General features: G+C 45.9%; 1 protein-coding gene across 1 annotated transcript in view; it reads left to right on the forward strand.

The window, feature by feature from the left end:
* The first annotated feature begins 1,017 nt into the window (after positions 1–1,017).
* The window catches only part of gria4a (glutamate receptor, ionotropic, AMPA 4a), an 84,770-nt gene continuing 63,861 nt past the window's right edge, over positions 1,018–21,926 (forward strand). Inside the window, 3 exon segments of the mRNA XM_061216674.1 lie at positions 1,018–1,269; positions 2,389–2,400; positions 2,403–2,540. Of these exon segments, the coding sequence (XP_061072658.1) occupies positions 1,182–1,269; positions 2,389–2,400; positions 2,403–2,540 (238 nt within the window). The 5' untranslated portion in view covers positions 1,018–1,181.

Below are 21,926 nucleotides of genomic sequence, written 5' to 3' on the forward strand. Positions count from 1 at the left end.
AGTGTCGCACTCAACGTTTATAAAGGCCTACTTTTTAAATCAAGGTCGTTTCAGGTGAATCACACCGCGTTGATGTTTTCACTTACATTGCATACTGTGCAGCGGGAAGATAAACCAGCATTCGTTACCACCACAAAATACCACCAGCTTAACCTCTGAGTGTAATCCATGAAAACCACGATCTATTCCGTATTTTTTACTTAAACTGAATATGTGATGTTCGAGGATTAGGCTACATGCGATAACAGACAATCTTTCCTAAGCAATTCATAGCATATGTCTTGTGTTCATGTATAGCATATCTATAATGTAGATGAGTTTACTTGAATTTTCCATTATTTAAAAGCCCGTGGCTCTTTAAGAGCTCAGTGTTACTCTGTGCGTTCATTTTCGCTTTATATTCATTGCAGAATAGAAGCACTTGTATTTTCTACTGGAAGCGTAGAGATGGCGCGTGAAGTTGCAGCTTAGGATGTCGGTGGTACAAGCCTTGAACTGACTGCGCATACCTGAGCTATGTTCTCCAGTAATCGAACCGAGTATTATGTAGAGATGGTCGTTTCCCATCACAGGAATCAACAAATGCAAGTGCCCCAACCTAGGAACTAAATCCTGCAACAACTGTAGAAATCACTTAATAAACCTGTCAAGAGGCTTGGTGGGTCTTTTCAGCTTACTGAGTAGCCAACTGAGGTTACGTGGTCAATGAAACTGAATGAATCGTAGTAATAACGAATCGAATAAGAGAGTGAGGGAGGGGAACGCAAACGAGCGCTTCGTGTACGTGTGTGTGTGTGTGTGTGTGTGAGAGAGAGAGAGAGAGAGAGAGAGAGAGAGAGAGAGAGAGAGAGAGAGAGAGAGAGAGAGAGAGAGAGAGAGCGTGCGTGTGTGTGTGTGTGTGTGTGTGTGTGAGAGAGAGAGAGAGAGAGAGAGAGAGAGAGAGGGAGAGAGAGAGAGAGGGCGCATGTCTCATCTATCCATGCAGCCACTAGACGGTCCTCACCACTGGCGAGTCTCTCCCCCATCTTGCATGTGAAACATTTACCGCCGGACAGAGCCTTTCAGGCGGCTGTGGACACTGCAGGGAAAAACACGGAATGGATTGCTAAAACTCGGTTTCTCCTGTCTTTTCCCGCGTGTCATCATCCTCAATGTCTCTCAACAGTTTTTAACTAAACAAAATGAGGATTACTTACCAACAGCTTCTCTTGCTATTTTCTGGCTTTTGGGGACTGGCAATGGGGGCTTTTCCAAGCAGTGTTCAAATTGGTAAGTTAAACCATTTAAAAATGACAATTTAGTTGGACCTTGCTGTTGAAGGAAATAAAGGCAATTCTGTATTTTATTTTGTGAATGCACAATATACCATGTGTCCTTAATATTTCTTATTTATCCTTACGTTCAATGGAGTGGGTTAGACAAGAGCATCTTCCAAATTGGTCAAACTGGAATTGACGAATTATTAATGTGTTTAATGGAGACTTTCAGCTCGTGGATGGGGTTGTAACATTCCACGCGCGTTTCTCGTCTGCGTTAGTAGTGTTTTTATTGCTGTCCTGCACTCATAAATGTTTTAGGGTGCTTTGTTCCATTCCGTTTTAAAGCGGCACTGCAGCATTCTCGTCGTCAGTCTGTGACGGGATGCCCTGCCTTATGATACTATCAGATCGGGATCTGGTGAAAGTTTCATATTGTAAAAGATCGCAGATAATCTTCTCCATGATAGCGCGATACCAGTGTTTCCAGTAACCTGCATCTTATTCAGTCCCACTTTGTTTTCTCACCTTACAGGGAGGGGATTTAATTTATTCCATCACTGCATCATTTATTGTTGGGTATAGAAGACGTTATCTAATGAGATTCTGGTAGCTGACTCTGCCTTTCATGTTTCACAGAGCCGCTGATAAACTTAATACGTTAAATATGGTCCAGTGAATTCAGAGAACCCCTCAATTACTCGACTCTGTATTTGCATATCACCGCAGTGCACTGCTTTCCGTTGCTTATTAAAGCCTAACTGACGGTGTAAATAATTCACCTTTATGCAAAAGCAAGAGAAAAATGATTGAGTGCCATTTCATCTCTGTAAAATCAAAGTGACTGTTTAAGTACTTAGTGTCTTAAGACTTAATTCAGTTAATTACATTCCCTTTGTTGTGGCCAGTCTGTAAATTAACCAATATTTGTGGAAAAAAAGGGAAAATCATGTATTTCTTGATTACATGTATTTCATGATTACTATGTATGTATGTATGTATGTATGTATGTGTGTATGTATGAATATACTGTATTTATCTGTATGTATGTATGTGTATGTGTTTGTGTGTGATACTCATGCCTTGCTCAGTACGTGTTCTTGCCCCCCCCCCCCCCTTTCACTTCCTGCAGGCGGACTGTTCATCCAGATCAGGAATACACTGCATTTCGTTTAGCAATCTTTCTGCACAACACCAGCCCCAATGCCACGGAAGCGCCTTTCAATCTGGTCCCTCACGTGGACAACATCGAAACCGCCAACAGCTTCGCCGTGACCAACGCCTGTGAGTACACCTGACGGCTCGTATCAGCCCGCCGATCCCACGGAGAATTAACACCCCGGCTGTGGTGTGAGTGCGGGGGGGGGGGCGAGGGGCAGGCTGAGGGGCATGGGGATAAGGTGAAAGGTCAGCTGCTACCCTTCCAGCTGCTAATTGTAAAAAAATGAGGCCAACACTGCATAGTGTCATGCATCCAAGCTGTCTCATCAAAGGGCAGTGATTAAAACGAGTAGCCTCGTACATACAAGGTTAATGCGAACATTCATAAACTAGCACATATTCGTATGCGTAAAATACGCACACACATGCACACAGACGCACACACACACACACACATGTATGCATGTACACACACACATGTATGTACGCATGTACACACACACGCACACACATGCACACAGAAGCACGCACACATATGCACGCATGAACACACACACACACAGGCATTTTTTTATTTCTTCTGAAAGAGGAGCGTGTTACGCCCGGTGAACGTGTTTCTCCACGTGTGCATTCTGGGCGTTGTGGGTCGTGCGCTCTTCATTTCCGCTGCTCAGCGGTGCGGGCTGAGCCTCTTCCTGTTGTGCGTTTTGATGTTGTGAAAGGCGCGGTTGGTGGGCCCTGCTTTTGGCATTTAGAATAAGAAGCGGCAGGCGCTGTGACTGAGGGAGCCGTGACATGCCCCAGGCGGTCGGGATGTGACTCTCCCGTTCCCTAACGACGCCGTGCGGCGCCCCCCCCCCCCTCCTCCCCTGCGCGTTCGGGTGTTTAGCGGCCTCCGGCACTCCGTCAGCGTGTTCTCTGAAGGCGGCCGTGAGCTTTGCTCTCTCGCGCGGCTGGGTAACGTCTCTCGGCTCTCTGCCCGCGCGGCTGGGTAACGTCTCTCGGCTCTCTGCCCGCGCGGCTGGGTAACGTCTCGCGGCTCTCTGGCCGCGCGGCTGGGTAACGTCTCTCGGCTCTCTGCCCGCGCGGCTGGGTAACGTCTCGCGGCTCTCTGGCCGCGCGGCTGGGTAACGTCTCTCGGCTCTCTGCCCGCGCGGCTGGGTAACGTCTCTCGGCTCTCTCGCCGCGCGGCTGGGTAACGTCTCGCGGCTCTCTGGCCGCGCGGCTGGGTAACGTCTCTCGGTCCTGCCTGCGGAGAGGACGTGGACCGGGCCTCTCCCCAACGCTGCAACAGTTACCTCCCGCTTCCTGCTCTATCAGACGGGTTTCATCTCCCGTGAGCCGGAGATATCCGCGGCGAGCAGTCGAGCCATTAACTTATTAGCTTCTTTCATTGGTTCCGTTTCCAGGGGCAGTGAAAAAGGAGGAGGGCCATTTGTCTTTTTCTTTTCTTTTTTTTTAGAATAGTGAGAAAATCAATAGCTAAATTACATAAAAGCCGTGTGTGGACCACGCTTATGAAAAGGGATACTCTGACCTTGAGGATTTCTGGAAAGCCCGTGCCTCAAAAGATGGTCTAACCGTGACATCAGAAATCTGTTTCACTTCACACTCTCATCGCTCATTTGATTGAAGAGTCACGTGTTTCTTTTTACAGAATCAGCACTGCACCATTTTAAAATAAGTCCTGGAATCTTGGCAAAGCAGACGCCAATGTCCATTGCAGAGGATGACCCTGGTTGAAAGCCCTCTGTGGTATTAATATATTTCCCTTTATCTTTGGTAATAATGTGTGTGTGTGTTGAAGCACTACAGAATGCCGGCGCTTTTTTTTTTTTTTTGCTGATGTCTCCCCTGAGCTCTTGATTGGCTGGTCAGGTCTGTTTCACTGATGCGAGGTGAAATGTGGATCCCGTGCTAATATTACCCAGCAGCGATGGGCCTTTTTCATTATCCACACCACCACCTCTCATTTTCTCCCGGTGTCACCGAGATCTGTGCGCTGAAGCATGAGACAGAGAGAAAGAAAGACAGAGTAATGGAGGAAGAGAGAGAGCAAGGGAAAGAAAGAGCGAGAGACAGAGGGAGAGAGAGGTGACATTATTGAGTCGCTCTCCCTATCTATCTCCCCCCCCCCCCTTTCTTTCAATCCAAATCATACAGCCATAACCTGGCCATAACTGGGCATGACTGCAGATGGCAATCAGCCTACTCTAATGAAGCCCAAACCCAGGGAATTTAGACCATAGCATTCCTGCCTGTGTTCCTCTGAATGATACATCACTGCGGCCCATCTGGGATTGTGCAGTGTAAATGCCTTAGATTAAAAACAATGAGGGGAAAAAGAGAAATGTCCCAGTGAATGATGCAGTGGAGCTCTATCCCGAGCGCTTGGCTGCAACCATGCAAAGGCACATATCCACACACCTCATATAGGGGATCCCAGAGTCCAGGAATCCATGGTCTGGTTCCAATAGGACACGAGGATCATTGTGGTCGAGTGACACATGCTGGAATGAAGTGTCAATGTACTACTGTGTATTTCCTGCCAATAAAGCGACCTGAATGTGAATTCACTCAGCTGGGCTGCACAAACCCAGCTTCACTATAGAGAAGGGTGGACGGGTGCCTTTCTACCTCTGAAAACATCCAATGGCCCATGCCACTTATGTACAGCAGGCCACCACTGGCTGAGATGGAGGTATGAATGGGTAAGGATCCCATCCAATCCGGCGACATGAATTTACACCCCGGGCACGTGCAGCCACGCTGAGGGCTAGCGGGCAGAGGGGACATGCATATTCATAGCGGGTCAGTGTTTAACATGCAAGGCCACGTGACTGATGGTCAAACTGGGAGGGTGTTTCTTTCTCCGTCTCTCTTCTTCTCTTCCTCTGTGTTTGTGTCTTCCTCTTTTTGTCTCAGTTCAATTCAAATGTATTTCATTGGCTTGACAAGAACACAACTGAGCTGCCAAGCAGATCTCTCTCTCTCTCTTTCTCCGTCTCTCTCTCTCACTCTCGCTTTTGATCTCTTTCTCTCGCTCTCTCTCGCTTTGGCTCTCTCTTTTTCTATCTCTCTCTCTTTCTCCCTTCCTCCCCCCTTTCTTTCAGTCCTAATCACACAGCGATACCCTGGCTATAACAGGGCATGACTGCAGATGGCAATCAACCTCCCGTAATGGGGCCAAACCTGAGGAACTGTGGGAAGGCTGGAGTGTGAACAGGGACAGGCTCGGGATATGATTGGGTCCCCCTGGCCATTCTCTTTGCTCTCAGAGACCTCGTGAGCCATTTCTGGGGTCATGCTGTGCTCTATCTGTGCAGCTCACCAGAGGCGTCTGGCCATAGCTGGTCCTGGAGGTCCAGAAGCACTGAATAAATGTGTGGGCTTGATTACTCAGCATGACTTTCAGTAGCCGCGTTCAGCGCTGGAGAGACGGCGAGAGATTGAAAGCCCACCTGATTGCAGGCATTGAAGAACAAAGGTTTTGATCCGTCATATCCCCCCCACTGTTTTTCACTTCAGGCTGAAAAGCAGTTTTATTTCATAGTTTCTCTGAACGCTGACTGATTTTGCTGTAGCCAGCCCTCCAGTGAACCTTTTTTTGCTATTAATTTTCCATTGATACGACAAATATTAATAGCATCTTGTGCTTTGGGAAATACATCATACTGTATAAATGCTCATAGCTAACACGGAGGAACTGGAACGAAATGCAACAGTATACATACGTAGCTCTCCAGGATTTCAGCTTTAAAACCCCTGCTATAGATGGCAGCCATGATAATGTCAGCGGTCAAAGAGTTCAAATGAGTGTTTGGGATTACTTCAGGTGTACAGTATACCGGTGCATGTATACACAGAGCTGATTTCTAAACATGGAAATTAGTTTGCCTGAGCCAGGTTATCTAAGTGACATCCTCTGTTGGATGAAGGGGAACAAAATCCCCTGCAGATGCTGCTGTAAAGCCTTTTAAATATTGTTTACATTGCTATTGAATGCCTGTTTACACCTGTCAAAGACCCTAACCCAAAATGACCACTATCTGTGTGTAGTAAAACCAGGCAGTTATTTACGATAGGGTCTTATTCCACTCGCCTCACCAGACAGCCTTCCCCTGGTGGCGTGGAGGGACCTTCTCAGGCCTGTGTGAGCTGATTGGGCGTCACAGTGGCCTTAGATAGCATTGGGTCTCCAGAAAGTTGGCTCTGCACAGGAGGCGTTTCTGCACAGACGGTGATTTTGCGATGCGATACCACAGAAATAGAACACCGAACACCTGTGCTTCAGCTCATGTTTCTTCAAGTGCTTCATTTACCTACAGTGCCAATCTTACGTTGACAGGATGAATGTTAATCTGCTAAATATCCCCTCGACGGTGTGTAAATACGATGAGATGAGATAATGCTCCAGTGAACAGGTGCAGTGCGCGGTGGAAGCAGTGGGTCAGTGTGGCAGGCGGACGCAGAGGCTGTTATTGGGTCTGTGTGCGGGGTCCTGGGCGGACGGGGTTAATGGGAAGTAAGGCGCAGGCTGGTAGGAAGTCTTCCTCTCTAACGAGGGATTAGGCAGCTGGGGAAGAGATGAAAGAGTAGTGGGAGGTGTCTGCACTGGGGGGCTGAGCTGAGCTCACACATCAGAAAGCTCACACAAAGCCAGGTGCGCCAGGACCCAGTTAACTGTGGGGACCTGCGGCAGGTCTCAGACTGCGGGAGATTAGGGGGGGGGGGACCAGAACTCAGCCTTAAATAGAAGTGGTGGACTTTACTGATTCAATTTGCTGAAGTGTGTGTGTGCGTGTGTGTGTATGTATGCATCTTTCTGTCTGTTTGTCTGTGTACATGTACACACACGGACAGCATATGGCATTTCTTTGGCCGTACGCAGTGATGTTTTTGGCATAGAAATTCTGGTGGGGCACCAATCATTGTCAAGCCTAGCAGTGACTATTGTGAGCCTCAACCATGCTAGTTTGACGTAGTTATGAAACCTTTATATTATAACACACTATCACTAGCTGCTCACTTGCAAAATACTGTAGGGCTACAAGAAAGTAGCCTACCCGTGGAGTGCAGATGGGCTTAGTGATTTAAATAAATGATGTGGAAACGTAATTTCGGGAGGAACATGATCATCACGGTTTGGCTCGATCATTGCCAATTTAGTATTTGATCACATCACACATAGAGGTAACCAGGAGTGTTGGAATAATTATCAGTTCATGAAGTTAGCTTGTGTTTATATTGTGGGGAAACTGGTCTGCAACTGCACTATGCAGTGAGGAAAAGGTGCAATAAACATGGAAAATTAAAACAGTCGAATGGCCTTTTCTCTGCTTTATTATAGTCAAATATTAGGCTACCACACTGAGTAAGAACTGAAAATGAGTCATTAAATAGGCTATAATCTCCCTGAAATTATGTTTAATCTAGCTCAAATTAAAAAATTGGTTGTTTAAAAGGATTTGACCAAGTTAGTCTAGCCTACCGCATGCCGACAGGAATCTCTGGAATCACTCCAGATTGAAATTACATTTTTCATCCTTTCTTGCTTGGCTGATGAGGTTTCCTTGTTCTTGGTGATATTATTATAAGCTGTGATATTTATTAGGCTACAGCTAAGCTTCTACGGAAGTCTAATACTAGTGCTACAATGAGAATATCCAGAGATAGCTAGCCAATTGACACATAGCAATGATTTATGCACTTAACCTTTATGTGGGCTTACCAGACGTTGGGCCAAGATGAGACCCATAGGCCAACATAGAAAATCCTCTGTGACGTGTTCAAGGGGTTCCTGCTATCCTGCCAGGGCTATGGGAGGCTGCCCCCCACTGACAGATAATTGCCTGCATCAAGCGCCATACGATACAGTACAGATTGCACAAACAATTTGTATTACTTGCATTTTAAAAGAGGAATTATGGATAATATTCTGTCTATCTGTCTATGGAATATCTAAGGTTGATCAAATCAAACTGAATGTTCTTCAATGAACTGCTTCAGAGATAAGAAAGTCAATGAGAGATAAGAACGCAATACCGCCAACTAGTGGTGGGGCCGGGCCCCGCTGGCCCCTAATGTAGAGACGTCACAGGCCATAAATTGGTTGTGTATGAGCCTATTAGATTAGCTGATACACCATTTTGTGACTGATGCTGGTCTGCAACAGCACTATGGACTCACCAGCTGGACGTAGTTGCACTCACCAGCTGGATGTAGTTGGACTCACCAGAATGAACCCTAGGAGTAGTATAGTGTTAATTCTCTGGCCTTTATCCACGTTATAGAGTTTATAGACACCATGGCATGCCATGGGCCATCCTACGATCACAGGAAAATGTATGAGTGTTTATGCGTGTATCTCTGTTGACAAATCACCTTTGCTAATTGTAGCAGCATGATGGGGGAAACAGTGGCATTTTAACCACCCCCTCTTTCTGATACAGTCAATATTTATATTCCATGTTTTTCTTTTGCTAATTTAATATATTTTTTGTTTCATCTGTGAGATTGAGAAGTAAGGTAATCATCATTGGCCCTGTGTCTCAAAAATGCTTTTATAGCTAAGATTGCTCCTTTTATTGTAATGCATGTTTGTCACTATGTGTTTTATATAATTGTAAATATGAAGAGTGCCTCATTATGAGATACTTGTGTTCTCTGTATTATTGCTGTTGGATATATCATCTTTACAAAACAGCTTATGTAAGTTCAAGCACCACATTTAATTATTGATGTAAGCTTTTACAATTTAGTTGTTCAAATAAAGATTACAACATTTGCTAACAATTGAGCAGTTCCTTATTGTAAGCGCAATTTTGCACTGTATAATTTGCACATCATACTGCCTCTATCAGGCCCATTAGTCCTGCTGCTGTCATACGTATCTTGTGTTTTTATGGCACCATCCTGCCACAAAATTGCGCACTGATTCCTCTCATTGGCCAATCCCACTCCCTGTGCCATTTTCGCCTAGCCCACAGTCTGCAAAGTCTCAATGTATCTGCATGGACTGCAGCCCTACATCACTGGCCTGACATATCTCACAGAGCTCACAGAGCTCACAGACCTCAGAGAGCTCACAGACCTCACAGAGCTCAGAAACCTCACAGAGCTCAGCCAGTGCTTCTGAATGCACTGCCCAGGGTCAGATTACTGTATGTATCAGCTGCTGTCTGGTGCAGAACTACTACCATCACACACCGCCTATCTTCAAAAACCCCTCTACCACCAAATTCTCTTTTCACCTCCAAGAGCAAATCCTTCCAAGTCCAAAGGTGTATCCTAGAATGCTCGCTAGTTACAGAGAAAAGCAAGAGGATAGTAATGGCTAGATAGATTAAGACCATTCATCTCTTTGCTTTGTCCCTACCCTGAAGGACCAGTACTATTTCGTTTGCATCAGAGTTAAGTGGCCAGTGTGAATTATTTAGTTGTAAAAATATGTTTCCCAGGGTGCCTTCTAGCAGGCACCAAAAAGAGGAAATAAAAAAATCCCTTGTAATCTGCCACGCAAACCAGATTAGTTTAGGGTGATCTTTTGTATTTGCACATATTTTTACAAATGCACTGTTACGCCTCTAATCCATGCCTATTATGAGCGTATACGCCATTAATTTAAGTCTGCAGTTCTGTTGTGTTTTGACTCCTGACAGGATTTGGTGTCACTTTTAAGTATTATAGAAAACAACATTATTACAGTCTTTTTACTGTATCTTCAGTATCCTTGAACCATTAGTAAGCATTGAATTTTTAATCATGATGGATGTTGCAATATGACTTTGCACATCAGTGTGGGCTGCATTATTTTATTCATGTACTTTTGGATGTGTCTGGTTTGCATATGACGATCCTCAGCGCGGTGTGTTGATGAGCTATGTTGTTTGTTGCGATTTGTTAATGGATTCCGAGACTCGTTTGTAATCATTTGTAACCCTAACGACAGCCCAGCGATCTAATGGCCTCGCCGTGAGTGGTGTCAGGTTGATTGCCTTGTAGGTTTTGTGTGGAAAAACACAGCGGTGCTTAATAATGATGGGAGCCCGTCCCTGTCATTCCTCACCGTCAGGTGGAGGCTGACCTTTCTCAGCCAGGGCTAGATGCTCTGACGTGACACTTCCCCTGCTGGTGTGCCTGGCCACAAAGGACTTCTCCTGGATTTAATGGGCCAATAGGGAGAAAGTGCAGGGGAAGGTTTGACCTTTAACCCCTACGTTTGCTCTCCATCCGAGTCAAGTTCTCTAATGATGAGGGGCTATTATCAGAATCAGCCCTTTTGCTTGATTAGGTCTCACTGTGGGCCTCTGCATGAGCTCTTACATTATTGATGTGCCTGGCAGATGCCTTTATTCTGGGGTGACTGACACAGCATACATACTCAAGTGATTTAAAACATAATTATTTATTCATAACAGTTGGATTTTTACTGACAAAATTCAGACTGAGTACCTTTCTGGAGGGTACATAAACTCTGATTTAAACCTGCAAACCTCAAGCTGGAGGCCCTTTGCCCTTACTGCTACTCCCCACTGCCTCCAGTAGCTGCAGCCAGGAGGAGACTTGCTTTCGGGATGTTCCATCTTTGAGATGCATTTGTCCTGTTCATTTTTATAAAATGTTTTGAGCACTCAGTGACAGTGTTGTTAGCACTCAGTAATGGTGTTGTGAGTGCTCAGTGACGGTGTTGTTAGCACTCAGTGACAGTGTTGTTAGCGCTCAGTGACAGCATTGTGAGTGCTTGGTGACGGTGTTGTTAGCACTCAGTGACAGCATTGTGAGTGCTCGGTGACGGCGTTGTTAGCACTCAGTGATGGTGTTGTGAGTGCTCGGTGAAGGTGTTGTTAGCACTCAGTGACGGTGTTGTGAGTGCTTGGTGACGGTGTTGTTAGCACTCAGTGATGGTGTTGTGAGTGCTCGGTGATGGTGTTGTTAGCACTCAGTGACGGTGTTGTGAGTGCTTGGTGACGATGTTGTTAGCACTCAGTGACAGTGTTGTGAGTGCTCGGTGATGGTCTTGTTAGCACTCAGTGACGGTGTTGTGAGTGCTCAGTGATGGTGTTGTTAGCACTCAGTGACGGTGTTGTGAGTGCTTGGTGACGGTGTTGTTAGAACTCAGTGACAGTGTTGTGAATGCTCAGTGACATGTTAGCACTCAGTGACATGTTATTAGTACTCAGTGACAGTGTTGTTAGCACTCAGTGACAGTGTTGTTGGCACTCAGTGATGGTGTTGTGAGTGCTCAGTGTCGGTGTGAGTTTAGCAGGGTTCGCTCAGATAGTAATGGTGAAGAGCAGGAAAGCCAAGGCTCATAGCAGGTAATTGCGACAGTGATCTCTGGTGACATAACCCTCAAATGAATGTTGCCCTTGGCCCTCAGGGATCCTGTTGTGAGCACTTAGTGACGGCATGGTGATTGTTCTGTGACAGTGTTGTGAGCTCTCATTGCCCGTCTTGTGGATGCTTAGTGACGGTGTTGTGAGCGCTGTTGTTCTCCATTGCCCAGTGGAGTCTGACTCCCACTGTGCACAGCTTGTCCTTTCCTTCCCTAGAGTTTCCCTGAGTATTTATTCATACTCACAGATCAGCTAAAAATGTGCTTATGGGGATGGAAATGAGCCTGGCCCAGCCCCAGCAGGGAGGAGATGCTTCAGCGTTCACCTCCCTCTCTTAATCAGGCTCATTGTGTTCCCAAAGCCCCACCGTTCTGCCAAACGCCTGCCCTGTTAGCACAGCAGGGCAGCAGGTAGAACCTGGACACTACTATTACAGGATCCAGTCTTAGGTGGAGAAATGCCCATAAGCTTGCAGTTTCGAAATTCAGACCCTTGTTGGTGTTATTTAAAACGAAATTATTCTGAAGCAAATATGTAGCATTCAAATACACGTTTCCTATTAGTTCAGAAGATTTTGTGACTGTGTAATGCTGAATGGCGTGGCAGTGTGGCGATAATATAACAGCTGTGAAAGTGTAATGTAGCCCTGTGAATAAGAGCTGAATTTCCCTGGCCACAGCTAACCTGATTCAGCACTGCCTCAGAGCCCTCTGCCGCGACTGCCATGGCTGTCTCTGATGATGTCATGTTAGACATGCAGTGATATGGTCAGTGATCTGAAAGCAGCACTGTGCCGAATCCAGAGCTGCAGGAGTCGGGCGGGCAGAGGATGATTTCTCTGTGCATGCGGGCAATACTGTGCTGTAGCTCTGCACTGCAAAACACGGCTGGCGTAACAAGGGTTTTAGCCTGGTAATAAGACTTAAGCTCTTTTTTCTCTCAATAGACAATATTGGCTTGTTTTAAGTTACTGTTTGTTTGAGAAGTGATGTTTTCTTACCCCATTGGCAAATCTTCAAATGAGTCAAACTGGCTTACCTCATTGGCAATATTTTCGTCTTATTTAGCAACAAAGTAGAATAAATAAGATTTGAAGTCTCAATATGAGACTAAAATATGGTCAGGGGTTTCTGTGGCTGTCCCTGCTAACCTGTTTTCGCAGGATGGGATGTTTACACTCTCTCTGCCCACATCTGTTCCCCAGAGACATGCGTGACTGACCTGCTGATTCCTCCGTATGAATGCAAAGCAAACCGTCTCTTTACAAATGCTGTCCCCCTCCTTTCACTGGCATATTGAATTCAGCTCTCTCCTTCAGATTTGGGGTTTTGGGATCTCATTGTTACCTGAATGAACCTTGAAACCCCCACTGACACACACACACACATACACACCCACACACACACACACACACACACACACAGACGCACACACACACACACACACACACACACACATACACACACACACTCACACACACGCACACACACACTCACACACACGCACACACTCACACACACAGACACACACACACACTCACACACACACACACACATACACACACACACACACACACACACACACACACACACACTCACACACACATACACACACGCACTCACACACACGCACACACACACACGCACACACACACGCACACACACACACATACACACACACACTCACACACACACATACACACACACACGCACACGCACACACATACACACACGCACACACTCACACACACAGACACACACACACATACACACACCCACACTCACACACACACACACACACACACACACAGAAACATAAGCACACAAACCATCAGTCTGGTTGGACTGCATTCTGCATTGCATTCCCATGTGCCTCTTGCCTCCCCGAGAATATCTGTGGAGTGTGCCTCTGATGGGCAGATGAGGCGGCCCAAAGATGGCTTCTTTTGCTTCCTGGAATAAAAGGAGTTGATCTTGGAAAAACTCCCAGAAGAATCATGGTCTTGTACGGACACGAGGCAGGAATTACATGAGTCAGTGCGGAAGCAGGAAAAAATGTGATGTTGGAAAACCTTCCAATATGGAGTGTGGTAATTAGTAAGCTCACTGCTCACTGACTTTGACTAAGTGTCTGTGTGCTCATCTGCAGTGGAACAAGTATACGCATCACATGATGTGCAAGGAGCTACATTTGCTTCTAACAGTATTAGGGAATCTGTAGTTCCCAATTAGTTCTGAAAACGGATCTACATTTTTACACATGGTCACCTTCATGCTTCTGCATAATGAGTCTTTTTGTCTCATCATATACATAATACTGTCCACCATAAGGGGATATACTTATGGATGAATTTACCTACATATTCACGAATGAATAAGATATGCTAGGATGAATGTGCTTGTCCATACGCGGGAATGGGGTTGTGCAGGGTACCATGTCATGAGAGAAGGCCTGTATTGTGGTTGATGAAGAAAGTAAATCTCCAGACTGCCATACGATCAGAAGGATGTGTGTATGGCAGCTGGATGAGATATGGAGGGACAGACAGTGCTCTGGCTGAGTGGTCATGTGAGATTACATTAGAGCACTCACAGAAACAAATGCTCATGTGAGATTACATTAGTGCACTCACAGAAATGAATGCGCATGTCCACTGTGCCTTCACAGGAGACATGGTCAGGTGAAGAATATGAACAGAAAGGCATTGTGCAATGCAGTGAAAGGGCTGTTGAGTCATTTATTTTCTATTGTGTGATTCACTGGTTATCTAGTACTTTCCTTGTGGTTTTAGCGGGGGTTTTAGCATGTCTCTGCTGCGTTAACTCAGATGACTCCTCCAGAGTTCAAGCTGTTTTTTGGTGAGCTGCATTGAATTCCTTGACTTGTGGTTCCATCACTCTTTGTGTTGAGCTCAAGGTGTGACAAGGGAATTTCCAGCAGCATATTGTAGTTTTGGCTGACCTTTGATTTACTGTATGTTACTTTTTTTCATGAAATGTGTAAAGATGTCTGTGTATCATGTCTGATTCCAGAGAGGGTAAAAATGATGAAGATCAAGCCAGCATTTGTTCAGTGTTCAGTTCAATACAGTACTGCTTGTACTGTAACAGATCTTAGATATGCTAGTAGACATTCAAGTCAACATTCCAAATAAATATTCAGCCATGGGATCACTATTCCATAACTTGGATCAGTATTCAAATGCTTGTTTCACAAAAAAGCTCAATCCCGAATTTTATGATTGTTCATTAATATTTATGGGAAAAGAATCAGAAAAATGCTGCATAAAATAACAGAATCTTCTATGATATTTTTCTTTTTTCTCCCGGGAAGTGTGAGTGAACCCAGATCGCTATGCGGTGAGTTATTACTTCCAAAGTGTCATGAAGTTGGCTTAGTGGGGGGGAAAATATGGTTTGATTATAATCTTTATTCTTGAGATGTACAGTAAAGAATAGTACAGTACAGTTTGAGGAATATGGAAATATCGATTTAAACCACAATGTTCACACAAGCAGTGAACCACACATTTGAGAGAATGGTATGTGTAGTTTTCAACATTTCCTACTGATGTGATTGGTTGAACAGCACCTCACAGGACGCACTTTGTATTATTGCAACATTACATTACATTATTACATTACGTGGCATTTAGCAGACGCTCTTATCCAGAGCGACGTACAACAAAGTGCAAATCAAACACAAGAACAAGTGCAAAAGTGGACCTGAGAGGACAGTACAGTTCCGAGTCCTAGTGTAAACATACAGAAATTCAGAACCCTTGAAGAGTACAATCAACTTTCAATCTAGCATACCACAGTTGGCAGCTAGAATACAACAACAGCCAATAAAAACAACAATACCTATACAAGTACCGATATCTATACATTACGGTCTAAGGCTACATCACGCATGTAATTCAAACGACACTCGCCGCTACGGCTGGAATATTTACACATTTCATCCTGCGCTGACTGTGCTTTTACGTGGCAGCCGATACATGTGTATCACCACACGCAGTGAAGATATTCAAAGCACTAAGCATGTTTTAACTGTGCTGTTTAAGATCTGTCTCTTTCACAAAATGTGGTTCGTAGGCAGTCCCATTCGCTGATTGCGTAATGAGCTGTGGCCTTGGTAAATAAGATGTTTATTTTAGGCAGACTGCGACCACACCAACATACCCTCGTCAGGCCACATCTTGTGCTGTGAGCTTCATGTATGTAGATTTGGCCCTTAGTGTAATGCAACCAGTGCTGTCTAGAAAGAGCTAGATTCAAACCCTTAATAGAGGTGGAAAGTCCTATGTTCAGGTTCAGGTCCTCCCCAGTATTTTTGTTCCTGTCAATCACACAATCCTTCAGCCAGGAGGTACAATAGAAATAATTAGTGAAATCTGCTGGCTGAGTTCCTGGATGGAAGAAATGAATAGTATGACTTTTGCTTTTTGATCCCTGGACTTTCAACCTCAGCATACCATATCCTATACACAGGGCTTCTAGAAATGGTTGATGAAAGGTTTCCTTCAGAAAGAACATTATTTTGTGAGTCATAAGGAACAGGACATTGAGTACCAAATAAACAGGGCCATTTTGTCACCTTTCACGACCAATGGGTCATATTTAAGGTGTCATTTTTTAAAGTTTGTTTGACATAATTTTCAGGTGACACAAAGGTATGAATAAACCAAAAAGAGGCAAACAACTCATGTTACATATGCAATACATAAGTTTAAATACATACTTAAAATTCATGCATTTTAAATACTCCCCTATTTCTAAGGCGGTTGACTGAATGAAGGCAGAGGGTTGTAGTCTACTGTAAGGTCTATTTATTGGGGTGAAGCAGTGAAGGGTTATTGCGGGAGATAGATCCCAGTTGAAATAGTGCTTTAATAATGCTTGTTACAGACTGTAATGAGGTCAGAGTCACACTGTCTACCTCTGATAGAGATTTATAGAGATGATTTTGCTCTTTGCTATTCTCCTGTATTTCAACATACGCTTGCTCCATTGGGCATGTGGTGACGTGTGCAACTGCTCAATTGCGCAATTTGCAACAAATATGTGTGACATCATTTGTGTGATACCGCAGTGTAACTTGTGTTTTTTACTCAAAAAAAATTGTACCAGAGAAGGGTTTCTTATTTTCAGTGGATTTGACCTAGTAACATTCATTGTTATGATTTTTATATTTCAATGGAAATATTTGGAAATCAGATCAATGTCCTTTTGACAGTAAGCTGATGCAAATATAACACTGGGACTGCTCAAAGTCTGTTTATAAATGACAAACAGAAAAATATAATACTCTGCTTACCTGATAACTGGTGTCACCTGATATTAATTTTGATAAAAATGAAATGTTATTACATTTTACTTCCTTCCAAATGTGAGGTGAGCTTTGCAAATGGTCCTGAGCCCTGACAGGCGGTATCTGATGTGTGCGTGTGTGTGTGTGTGTGTGTGTGTTGTGTGTGTTTGTATGCAAGCGCACGTCCAGTACGTGTGTTTTGGAGGACAGGTATATGTGTTCTGGGGCAGTGTTAACATATGTGTGTGCATGTGCGTGTGTGAGAGAGAGAGAGTACATGCATGCACATGTGCGTGTTACTTTGGCATCTTTGCTTAAGACTGCCATCCTTGCCAAGCTGCCGTGGCGTGCAGTGGAGGATGGGAGAGGTAATTGCACCTGGTCGCTGTCTACATCTGTCTGGCTATTGTATGCAAGAAGCCCTATCATCTGCAAGCTCATTAGACATGCAGTAAATGTCTGTGGGGAAAAGACTCTTCACATATTGCTGTGGTGTTAATTAAACAGCACTGGTAGATTCAGCAGTGGCCGTGTCAAGTGAACACAGCGAGCCGTGCATGCAGGAGTCGGTTTTGTGGGAGTGGGTGTGAGGCTACTGAGGATGTGAGTGGATTGAACTGAACTGATAGAGGGGGAATCCCACACCTCAAATCCCAATCAGAAGGGGGGAGTGAGGGTACGCTAACTCCGTCTTGTGCCCCACCCTCAAAAAAAACAAAAAACAAAACAAATTCTCTCCTTTTCCACAGCCTCCGACCCTCTTTCAACTCACTCCAGCGCTTTGGAGTCAGCTAGCGGCGAGCGCTCATTTGATTCACAAAATCCTCGCAGTGATCATCTGTGTCGTGTAGAAAAAAAGGCCCTGAAGTCTCCCGAAGTGGAGGAGACTTTAGAGGCAATTAAAAGGAGGAAGAGTGGAGCATCTCACAGTGCCGAAAGCAATTACTTCTCTGTGGGACACAAGCTAATTGGAATGTAACAAGCCTTATATGGCGAATGCATCCGATTCGTCTATTCTCTCCCCGGGCGCTCCAGACAACCCTCCACAAGGGTTTCCTGATTCCACACGACGCTGACAAAGGGACACATCAGTCCTCACATCAGGCCTTTCTTCAGAGTGCTCGATTTCTCTGTCGGATTCACGCCTGTGATTTTCATGAAAGCCAGACTGTTCAAAGAGAGGTTGCGACACAGAGGACAGTAGCCAGATCTGGAAAGGAAGCGTAAATGATCAGATAGATAGAGAGAATTACTTAAATGGTCTTAAAATTTCTTAAAGGGCACGGGGCTGACAGCTTTATTAAATAGCATCGCCTGAGAAGGAAAGAAATAGCGATGAGCGGTGTCTTCTGATGCTTAGTCATAGCAGACTGCTGTAGGTAGGAGCCTCTGCAGTCAGGCCTAGCCAGTCATGTCTTGTCAGTTATCGCTGACCCTCCTATTGTTGGCCACAGCTGCACTCAGTGTCGTACGCCTGGTGTAGAGGCCCCGCCCCCTCCGGCTCCGGGGAGGGGGCGTATCCCAAGAGAGGCACAGAGCAGCCGAGGTGTGTGCCGTCTTATCGAGTGGCTCTCAGCCATCGCGCTGTCCCGCTGCGTCTGCTCTGTGGCTGACCGCCGACCGGCAAGAGCAAGACACATCCCCATCAGGAGACCAGAGCCCTGACCGCTGTAAGAGAGTGCAGGGACAGAGACAGAGAGAGAGAGGAGACCAGAACCCTGACCACTGTCTGTAAGAGAGTGCAGGGACATAGCCAGTGAGAGAGAGGAGACCAGAACCCTGACCACTGTAAGAGAGAGCAGGGACAGAGACAGAGAGAGAGAGGAGACCAGAACCCTGACCACTGTCTGTAAGAGAGTGCAGGGACATAGACAGTGAGAGAAGAGAACACAGGGAGAGAGGGGAGAGGGAGAGACAGAGTGGGAGAAAAACAGAACCGCAGAGAGGGAGAGGGAGGACAGTTTCCTCATAGATGCAGCCAACTGTCTCTTCATAATGATTTTTTCACATTCCTTTGATGGTGTGGATTTTGGGCACATTGTAATGAACATGGCAATGCAGTGTTTCTGAGAGAACGTGAGAGAGAACGCAAACAGTCAATGTGTAGCTAGAGCATAAAAAACCACAGATGTTTCTGGTCCCTGCTATACTGGGACTAGAGTGGGTACAGTAGCTGGTCCCCACTTGGGTGTGTGTTTTTGATAACCTCTGAGTGCCTTTGCCCTGCTGACTCCTGGCCTCAGTACACTGTACACAGTGTCTACAAAGCTGTCGCCACAGCAAGGAGTGAGATTGTCCCCAGGGAGGGGCTGTGCACTAAATCAGGCTCAGGTTTAATAAGTGCTTCTCTATAATGCAACAAGAATGCTACCCAGGGAGGGGGGGGTATGACTAGATGTTATCACTTTAATACCTTTTTCTCTCTTCTGGGGCCCCTGTCTCCCCTCAGTTTGTTTCTTCCGCCGTCATAACGATAATGGTTTCTTTTAGGTGTCAGGGCAGCGGTTGTCATATCTTCGTCCCTCCCGGGGACGTTCGCCCCAGTCCCGTTTACAAACACGGTTCCGCTCCGGGGGCCTTCTCACGCGGCGAGGCGAATATCAAAGCACCTTCTCGGCGAATGATCTGATTGGCTTTTCGCTTCTGGCTCCCGATTCGCAGCCGTCGCCCCACGGCAGCTGCGGGCGGGCCCCTCCCCGTTTCAAATCGCCGCTCTTCCACGGCAACAAAATGCCTCTTCCATTAAGGAATCCCGCTGCGGTTGACTCGTTCCATTACTGCCGGTCACGGTAACACCCCATAATAATGCCTCACTCACAGATGACACCATTTACTGGGATAATTAAATTGGTCGACTTCATTGTCACTGCCTCATCCATACGGAACGACTCTTATTCCCATCTGCTGAATATCTCGTGGAATGGATGTCGAAAGACAGTGTAACAACAAGTTTTGCCATACTCAGACATACCAAAGTGTTGCGTTTTAAGAAAGTTTTTTCTTTAGGATTGGCGGCGTATATTACTTTTCCAAAGACAAGGGGGCAGCCCTAAATAGCCGTGTGGGCTCGTAAATGGAAAGTACCGGTCTCCGATCTCCGGGGGTCTCTGCAGTTGCCTGCTCGGCTCCCTGTAACGGTGCAGCGGTGTGGAAACTGAGCTTATAAATGGCTTCCAGAAGCTCCTTTGGGTACAGGCATCTGATGAATGATGTCAGAGGCAAGTGGAAGCGCGCTTTCCGATCAGGCAAATATTACCGGAGTGAGGCGGTGGAAAATTGGAGAAGTGCATGTGTGGGATTGGGCCGGTCTGCGGGTCGTCTCCGCGCTCACCCGTGGTTCCCCCGTCCGCGTGGCGGGGGAGGTGGCGTGTGTCGGCAGATGGCCTGCTCCGATGAGAGCCCTCCAGAATGAAAGTGGAGGCACGGGGATCTGCTAAATTACACTCGCCTGCTTTTTCAGAGGTCTGTCTCTGTCATCAGCGTTTTCCCATGTCTGGCACAGCCCACAGTGAGGTCTGAGTGCGAGTGTCCTGGCTGACTGTAAGGGCTAGAAGCGGTTATGTGCAGGAGTTCTTCAAGCTGTTCTTCAGGAACTACTGTTACTTACTGCATCCACCCCTTAGGGCAGCCGACACACCTACACTGAGCATGCTCCGTAGGGGCATGGAGGATGAGTGGACAAGAGTCCGGCCTCCTGGCCCCTCTACAGGAGAGCTCTCTCCACTGCACCGAGAGAATGAATCAAAAATGAAGTGAGAGGGGGAGGAGAGGCAGGAGGGAGGGCGGGTGAGCGAATGAGAGAGGCGCATGCCTTAAACCAAAATCAATGACTGCTTTCTTCTTGCACAAAGACTATAAAGACTATAGAGAATATAAACTAAAGGGTGCGTGTTTTTAAATAGAGACATTAGAGAATTAGTAGACGCTCCAGAAGACTACCTGTTAGCCAAAGCACAACAAATTCATCGCAGTCACACCCATGTCCCTGTGTCTTTATTGCCCTCGTCTGTTGATTGGCTGAAGGTTGTTTTGTAATAAGCGCAACTATGATGGTCACAAGTCTCTGTTAAACTGTGGGGCCCCAAAGCAAAAAAAGTCAGGACACTTCCTAAAACTTAGTTCCAATAGTCTGTCATTGTTCTGCAACATTTATTTATGCTCTAATGCATGCCGCCCCTCCCATAATTAATTCTTCCATGTGTGGCAACAGGCGTACTTTGCTTTGCTTATTTAGCTCCATGTTTCCACAAACTCAATAAAGTTTTGGGATCAGTTCTGACGGTTTTCCAAAGATTTCCCCACATGGTGCCTCAGTTCTCCAAGTCAAGGGGAGCCATGGGTTTATGCTGATGCTCCCTCCCTCCCGCTAACTGCGCTAAGAACAGATGTCTGGCTTTGGGTTTCACTTGGACATTTGTATCTGTGTTATACTCTTGCCAGGTGCGTGACCCAGAATGACAGATCTGTCTGTAGCACAGGTGTATTCTTGTCGGACAAGTGCTTGCTTCTTGTATGACTTAGTGTTTCTGTGCAACACCTGTGTAATAGGTGCGTGTATCTGATCGTGTATCTGTATAATTTAGAAGTAGACAGTCCTCATCCCTCTGGTGTCCTTCCTGGCTGAATGGGGTGAATCTCGACTACTCTGCACCTCCTCTGACACCAGCTGGTTGCCATAAACTCAGGATCATGGGCTGAATCTTTCACAGACATTTCAGTGAGACCAGAGACCTGACCATTCACAGCTTTGTAGCGCATGGCCTTCGTTTGGACCCAACGAAGATAAAAACGCATCGGGAGGTCGGACAAGATGGATAGATGAACCCAACTCCTCTTCTCCTCCCCCATGTCCCCCCAC

This window comes from Conger conger, chromosome 13, assembly GCF_963514075.1.
Source record: "Conger conger chromosome 13, fConCon1.1, whole genome shotgun sequence".
Classification (NCBI taxonomy): Eukaryota; Metazoa; Chordata; class Actinopteri; order Anguilliformes; family Congridae; genus Conger; species Conger conger.